This window comes from Pithys albifrons, chromosome 5 (genome assembly GCF_047495875.1).
Source record: "Pithys albifrons albifrons isolate INPA30051 chromosome 5, PitAlb_v1, whole genome shotgun sequence".
In the NCBI taxonomy this organism is placed as follows: Eukaryota; Metazoa; Chordata; class Aves; order Passeriformes; family Thamnophilidae; genus Pithys; species Pithys albifrons.
The window spans coordinates 12307109-12315383 of record NC_092462.1 but is presented as its reverse complement, the minus strand read 5'-3'; the positions used below and the strand labels follow the sequence as shown (position 1 = coordinate 12315383).

General features: G+C 46.7%; 1 protein-coding gene across 2 annotated transcripts; it reads right to left on the bottom strand.

The window, feature by feature from the left end:
* Positions 1-626: 626 nt before the first annotated feature.
* LOC139671826 (uncharacterized) lies at positions 627-7183 on the bottom strand. Of its 2 annotated transcripts, none has more exons than XM_071555100.1 (7): positions 6989-7183; positions 6258-6503; positions 5354-5413; positions 4604-4735; positions 3662-3808; positions 2814-2874; positions 627-2660 (listed from the first exon to the last, which is right to left on the bottom strand). In XM_071555100.1, exons 2-7 carry the CDS (start codon positions 6420-6422, stop codon positions 2557-2559), a joined length of 669 nt encoding a protein of 222 aa, XP_071411201.1. In that variant the 5' UTR covers positions 6423-6503; positions 6989-7183; the 3' UTR covers positions 627-2556. The 2 variants fall into 2 exon arrangements, with proteins under 2 accessions (XP_071411201.1, XP_071411200.1); XM_071555099.1 differs by lacking the exon at positions 6989-7183 and adding an exon at positions 6811-6924.
* Between the last annotated feature and the right edge of the window lie 1092 nt (positions 7184-8275).

Below are 8275 nucleotides of genomic sequence, written 5' to 3'. Positions count from 1 at the left end.
CTTTCAAAGCTGGACAGAGTACTTGGCTTGTGCCCCAGAGCTGTGCCAGGAGGACCTGACCTGCACCAGCTGTGGTGGCAGGGGCCACTCTCATCTCAGGAGTTATCTGAGCCCAAGCAAATAGTGCTGCATTTGAGCCAGGACTAGTGGTGTGAGTGCTCTGCAAGCTCGCAATAAGAGCTAATTGCTCTGTTCCATCAGCAGTCAAATCCTGCTGAATTGTGTTCAGAACGTGCCATTTCATACTGCAGTGACCAGCACTTCTGGATGGGACCATAACTTCCCCCCAGAAACGATGCAGAGGCTGAGCAGTGCATTTTAGCAACGTAAAATCTGTTTTAGACTAACAGAGTCACTTTAGCAATTAGCGATGAGAATAACGTCTCAGGGAGTCTTACTTTCTTTTAATGCACAAGAACAGCGGTTTGTGCTAATCAAGCAGAAAACCCCCAGCATTTCCTTGCAGATGGTTTGGAGTTATGCCAGAAGCATCTGAGGATGGGGAAAGCAGTCACGCTCAGTGCTTTGATGCTTGCTGACAGGCACTATACCAGAGGAAAAAGGCACAGCATCCGTTTTGAATCACAATGTTTATTATATTAAAGGAATTCAAACACTGACACCTTCAAATGAACATGACACCAGCTGTGTCATGGGGTGTTGGACTAGATGATCTCCAGAGGTCCCTTTGAACCCTAAGCATTCTGTGGTTCTGTAGCTATGAAGGTATCTAGAGCCAAAGCCAGAAAAATTTTGGCTACTGTGGCACATAGTCAAGCCTCCAGTTGCCAGAACAGGACCTGGAGCCCCAAGATAAGCTGCTGACTCAAGCACCCAGAGAGGGGGACAGCTCTCCTGGCTGAAGGTGGGCAGCAGAGGAAGCAATATGTGACCTGAGGAGGGCTGAGGAAGGAGGCTGCTGGTTGGGGCTGCTCTCTTGATCTGAGTACCTTTCTTTATATTATTCCCAACCATTAATAATCTTAATGGTTAAAGTCAGCAACACAGACACCTGGTTAGCACCTTACATACAAAGGGGTGCCACAGCCCACTGGGACTCCCTCAATATGCAGGTTAAAGTATTTTTCTCATCAAGATTACAACAAAAGGTGTAAAACATCTTCCCAGAATCATCATAGAATCATAGAATGGTTTAGAAGTGCCATGGGCAGGGACACCTTCCACTAGATAAAGCTGCTCAAAGCCCCATCCTTGAAACTTCCAGGGATGAGGCATCCACAGCTTCCCTGGGCAACCTGTGCCAGTGCCTCATTACCCCTACAGTGAAGAATTTCTTCCTAATATATCATCTAAACCTGACATCTTTATTTCAAAGCCACTTAGGTGTTGCAGTCCCTTTACTAGTGTTATGAAAAAGACTTCAATCTCTAGAAAAAAAATCAAGAACAACTCTGTTCTTGGGACGCTGAAAGCACTTTATACCCTGCAATAAGATAAATCCTATCTGAGATTGTTCCTGGAATTACATGCCTCATAGTGGGCATGACTTATCTTACTACTCACAGCACTTTTTCCAGATGGGAACCTACTTTCCAAGTCCTGTTCAAATGCTGTGTAGATCTGCATCATGGGATGAGTCATCTCCCACTTCATGCCCAGGGCCTGGCAGGCAATATAAATGCTTGACAGTTCACCTAGAAGTGAATCATAAAGTACATGTGGGAATCTCATGTACTTTGGGAGATGACAGAAGCTGACTGGGAGCTCTAATTCCTTGGTCTAGAGGACCAAGAGGTCCCTTAGAGAAACTACAACAGAAAACCTTGGTCTGGATCTGTAGCAAATTTTAGCAGAATGAGCTCCAAAAGAAGCATTTCTTTTAAACTTTCAGACCCCAAGAAGTCAAAATACAAAAACCTGAACTGAATTCAGAGTATTTGTAAGTGACACTGAAAGAAGAGCTACTGCAGCTCCAGTTCCTACCACACTCTAGCATTACATTTCAGCACTAAAACTAATTGTACTGACATGTGCACCTCACAGAATACACATTTTGATAGAGGTGCCTGAACAGCACTGTCAAGGCTTCATATCAAAAACTTTACCTGCACCCATTCCTACCAAGAAGAAAAGGAAAACACTCTGAAGCTCAGTGATGAAGTGGGTCCTTAATTATCCTCTGGCAGCTACCACATCATCCAAATAATTCATTTGGTAAGAGGGAGAAATCAAGACAACAGTTGAAAAAAATTCAATTGTATTTAATATTTAAATACCTAAGGCTAGCACTGCTACACAAATTGGATGATGAACTCAAGTGAAATAAAACATGATTTAAGTACAAAAGCTGGAATAAAAAATGCTCACGCTTTCCAGAGGCAATGAGGTATTTTAACTATACAAAGTCTGAATGTCCAAAACCACCTGAAGATCTTCCCCTCTGCACTGTGGTCTCTGCTGAATGTTGGGCATTCAATAGTTCTCTCTTTCTGTATATGTTTTTCAACAGGCCAAGGAAAAGTGCATAACCATCTTTAAAGATTACGATCTTGTTACATCTCTTGTCATGTTTGAACAAAATGTTTGATCGCGTTTTCAAGTCAGTCTGATATATGGTGGAGGTTTGGATGTGTCTTCCTCTGCATCTACATCCTGGGCTGGAAACTGATCTGGGAAGTTAAAAATTTTGCCCCCAGGGCCTGTGTGGGGAAAGAAAGAGGAAACCATTAAACCTGATGTAGACACTTGCACAAAATCCTGAGCTCCTTTTGGCTCCATTTTGGTTATCAGGATTTTGGCCTGGGATGTAAAGCCTTTTCAGAATGTTCCTTCCACATCCCTGGGGTACTCACTTTGTACAGCACAGACCATTTCCACAGCCTGATTTTGGTCCTCACTGGGTTGCAACCATTCCTATGAAATAAACAGCACCATCAAATACCTCAACTGTGGATCTGTTCAGGATACACCTGAATTCCTTTTAAAAGTCTGTGCAGTCCAGTCCTCCCAACAAGTTATAGTTTGAAAGTTTAGAGCAGTCTCACATTACCCACTCAGTGTCTTTAGTTAAGAACAGCTGCCTTGTGGCCTGCACCCAATATTTCCTTACCAAATATAATCAGAGATACATGTTTAATAACAAAGCATCAGAATTACTCTACTAGAGAAGTAGCTGGTATTCACTGAGCTCACTTAGCACAGACCTACAGCATTTGCCCCATCACTTGAGGTAGAGTCCTTATAAACTAGCAGAAAATGTGTTGTATCATCACTCTTACACTTCACACACAGCATAGGAGATATTTTTATTATTGAATTTGAAGTTCTAGTATGTAAGTACCAGTAAGTCTTTGAAATGCTGTACGAGCAGCAATTGTTGGTTTAAGGGCGAGAGGAGCAGTTTTTGAGGACAGCAGGAGTTCATAGGAAATGGGACCACAGTAGCTTCAGAAAAAATGGTTTGGAAAATAGAGATAACTTACATTAGGTCTTACATGAGACAGTAAGAGGGAGGTAGTAAAAGGAAAAAATATTAAGAAACATAAAACTCTTCTAACATCCACCTTATTTATTAGAATTAGCCCTGGATGGCTGAGAGCTGAGACAGTTTATAGAAGAAAAACACATGTCCCCAGTTTCTTCCCCTCCCACCCACACTCAGTAGAAATAACCTTGTGCCCTGCCCCACTCACTCACTCACCATCCCTGTTACACTGTCGTAGCAGGAGCAGCGTGGAAGGCTCCGGCATCCCAAGTAAGCCATGGCCAACACAAAAAAGGCACTACAGATAGATGCAGCCAGCATGGCTATGTTAGCACCCTTGACTACTTTATTGAGTATGAACCTCTGCAAACAGAAAAGGAGATGTTAAAGCCATATTCAAAAAGTGAAACTCTCCACCAGAAATAATCTAATGACTGCAAGAATGCAAAGATTGCATTGTAGGAGATTGATTCGTAGCCAGTGTTATTTAAGGCTTTTCTTTCTGTGTTCTGAAAAACAAGCCAAGTGTGAACCTCAAACAGGTGAAGCAGAAAAATAAGGCCTCTGATCAAATGTGAGGTGCTATGCAATGGCATCAGGTTTGGAAATGGCTTTAATGATGAGTAGAAACCCAAGGAATGGCTGCTGTTCTTCAAACTGTGCATGAGAAATGTCTTGCACCTTAGCAGCCTGACATTTTGATTTGTCCTGCAATAAACTAATGGTCAGCTTCATCTACCTGGAATGCCTCCAACCCCAAAGGGAGCCATCGCTTGTACCAGGTTTGAGGTATAAAATGGCTATCTCATTCCTTCTCTTCAGCTTTACTGCGGAAGACACACTTGAAATAATACCCAGGTTTAACCAGCTGACCTGTAACTGCTGTAACTTTATCACCTAAGGTGCATGCTGGAAAGGATTTGAGCCTTGCAATCGCCATCCCAAACCAGGCCAGGGATACAGTCAGCACCTTTTCATGAGCAGCACCCACATTTCATGGCTCAACCCACGTACTTTGGCACTCAGAAGCAGAAGCAGCTAACCTGACCCGTGTGCACACCTCCTGGACGCCTGGTTCTGTTTCTAAGTTATGCTTGGTACTATTTGCAGACTAAGTGTGTCATGTTCCCCAGGAATAATCATGATATCAATACTTACAGTATGGAAAACATGGACTGGAGAAGAACTCAGCTCCTCCTCTTCACCATAGTTCAGTGTGAAGGAGCTGTAACCTATTACGATGAGGATGGCAACACAAGAGATTATGGAAGCAACTATCAGTACATTCACCTAGACAGAATTTTAGAGAGAAAAAGAAGGGGACCAGGAATTAAAGCTATCCTCTGGCAAATGTACTAACAAGCATTATGGGTACTAACCTTTGACCTCTTAAGACACTATAATGTACTTGGTAGCAACAGTCACTTGGAGGCCAAACACAGAGCAGTAAACGTTTCCAGGACAGCAAATTTCTGAGCTACAACTGACTCCTGAATTTTAATCACAGGTGCTACCCCAAGACTTTGTCCTTAGAGGTCCTATGTTTACATACAGTATCCCCCACTTGGAGTTTGCAGGGCTGGAGAGACCCACCTAGGAAATATATTGACTTATTTCCTATTTTAGTGTACGCAGTTCTTAACAACATGAAGGACAACCAAAAGAAAAGCATTCAAAACCAAGTGTTATTACAGCTTTTTGCTTGTTAGACCAAGTGCCTGTCTGTGCTGCAGCAGAAAGTGAGGTAACATTGAACATAGCAACTTTTCCGCAGATAACTCAAAGGAATAAGCTCTTAATCCTGCAGAAGGACCTGCAGCTCATTCCCTACTCAAAAAGTTTTTAATTGCCCCAACGTTTTGCCCCATCCCCTACACACACAACCACCCACCCACCCCTCCAGCTTACAAGAATTGGATTCTTCCTCTGAGAGGAGAACAAAGCCAGGACGCCTGGGACTCCCATCACCTGCGGAACACAAAAGGAGTTGGCAACTGGGAAACCAGTATCAGATTTTGAAGATAAACGACTACAGCATAGATGAAAAGCCCTTGTTTTCAAGGCTTGGATCACATAGTAACTGTTGGGTCATAAATGGGAAGAGAATTGCTCATTTCTTCTGTTTTCCTCTGCAGCACCTCCTGAGGGCAGGACATGTATGACCTGCATCTTGCCCATGGCTTTACTATCTCTGACCAGAGCTTTATGGTTCTGGCCAAATGATGAAACTGACTGAATAAGTCCAATTTAAAGTGCTAAAAATATTCACTGCTTTCCCAAGTCCATGTGCATCTTCCAGAGATATTACTGAAAGGAGCTGAGCAGCCTCTGGACCAAGGAGAGCTCTGCACAATTTCCTCGTGGTGTGGCTCAGCAGGGTAACATCAGGATACTGAATGCCAGAGAGCAGGGGTGTCTGCTGCCTGCTGCAGTACAGAGAATTAGGGGCACTGTGCTATGGGGCACAGATCATCACCTAGATATTCATCTACCTGATTCATGGAGAAGTGTTCTCCTAATCTTTGGTGGCTTCTCTGGTCACTTATGGTTCTGCAAAAAACCCCTGTCACTTGTCACAGTGCTCCATTTCCTACATTATTGAGTAGAAATTTAGCTCCTTCAGAGGGAGGTCTGCTTGTACTCTTCTGGCTCTATCATGATAAGAAAATTTCTACTAACTGGGTTCAAAGCAGAAAACCAGGGAAGCGCTGGCAAGAAATCCTGGCTTCCCTCCCAAACTCAGTATGAGTGCCAGTAGACAGCAGTGGGGGAAAAAAACCCAGTACAAGCATAGAAAACAGCACAACTTTACCATCCCAGCCCAAACTGGAGCTCTGGTTTTGCCCAGCTGAGACTCTGTTCTGAAAATGCCATCTATGAACCCGCTGACGACGCACACGGTGCTGAGGGCAATCTGGAACATCCCCAGCACCACCATGTTCCTCTGGTTAAAGATGAAGTATCGATAGCGATCCATTCTGCTCCTCCGATTCACGCACAAATCACGGAGACTGGCAAGCTGCGCTGTGGCCTTCCAGGGTAGGCAGAACAACTTTTCCTAGGCAGAAGAGACAGAGGGAACAGGAGCATCAGCACCTGGTGGGCACCGGCTGGTGCACAGGACCTGGACCAGGAGTACAGAGTTCGCCTCTCTGAGCCAGCAGCGACGGCGACCAAAGGTGAGACGGTCCTTCGGGAAACCCCTGGCCGTGCTGCCTGGGACACGGTGCCTGACGCTTTTGGAGAGGAATGTGCGATCGCCACCTCAGAGCCCTCCGCTGGCCTTTTCCCTTCGGGGCTTTCGCAGCCCGGGGAGGCGCGGGGGGTGCCTGCGTTCTGTTGCACTTGGAAGTCAAGCTCCACACCTCCCTGGGAAAGCGCCATGGCCCCGCTCGGTGCAGAGCCCCGACTCTCCCCATTGCTGGTGCCGGTCCCACATCGCCCTCTCCGGAGGCAGCTCCAGCCCCGCGTCCTCCTATGTCCCGTTTCGGTCCCGCCGGCCGGGAGGCGCTCCCTGCTCGCACACCTGTGGCGGGGACTCACCGGGCGGGGACGGGGAAAGCTCCGGCTCCGCTTCCGGGGGAAAAGAATCTCGAGTGTGTCCCGGGCGAAAGGAGCCCGGCGAGGGCGGGAGAGCCTCCCCAGTGCCGGCCGGGAGCGGCGCAGGGGCCGGCGCTGCTCCGCCCGCCTCGCCTCGCCCTCCGTGGGGAGCGGCCACCCCCGCCCCGGGCACTCCGCGCTGCTGGGACGGGACCGGGCACTCCACCCATCCCGTCGCTACAGCAAGTTTCTTTCTTTCTTTTTTTTTTTTTTTTTTTTTTTCCCAGCTGCAGCCTTAAGTGCTGCTTCGCATGACACAACACTATGTGTTGGGTAAACTGGTACAGGTTACCCAGAGGATTTACTGGATGCCCCATCCCTGGAAGTGTTTAAGGCCAGGTTGCATGGGGCTTTGAGTAACCTGCTACAGTGAAAGGTATCCCTGCCCACGAGAGAGCGGTAGATGATCTTTAAGGTCTCTTCCAATCAAAACCATTTTGTGGTTGTAAAGAGTCCATAAAACCCTCTCTCTATGTACTGTTAATGACAATGGGATCAGTTTGTCTAGACTGACAGGCAAAGGCTCCCCTGGCACATCCAGTGCCCACTCTCCATTGGAAAGAGCACAAGAACCTGTGCTGTTCAACAGCTGGGAGTTCTGGTTGATAGAACACGAGCCAACAGTGTGCCCAGGTGGCCAGTGGCATCCTGGCCTGTATCAGTAGTGTGGCCAGCAGGACAAGGGTCACCAAGCACGGGTGAGGCCACACCTCAAGTACTGTATTCAGTTTTGAGCCACTCACTTCAAAAAAAGACACAGGTGCTGGAGTGTGTTCAGAGAAGGGTGACAAGGCTTTTGAAGGGTCTAGAAAACATGTCTTATGAGGAAGGACTGAGGGGGCTGGGGTTGTTTAGTCTCGAGGAAGCTTGGGGGGACCTCACTGCTCTCCTCAACTGCCTGAAAGGAGATTGTAGTGAGGTGGGGGCAGTTCTCTTCTACTGTTCCTGCAGCGAGAGGAAAGGAGGAAATGGCCTTAAGATGAGACAGGGGAGATTCATATTATTTTTTTTCCACTGTTAGGGTGGCCAGGCACTGGAATAGATTGCCCAGGGAGGTGGGGAGTCACCATCCCTGGAGGTGCCCAAGAGGCATCTGGATCTGGCACTGGATGATGTTTAGTGGTTTGAGGGGCACAGTGGTAATGCTGGGTGGATGGTTGGACTGGATGGTCCTCCAGCGTTGATGATCCTGATTCTATCCCACACAAGCTCCTCTAGCCAAATCCTAAC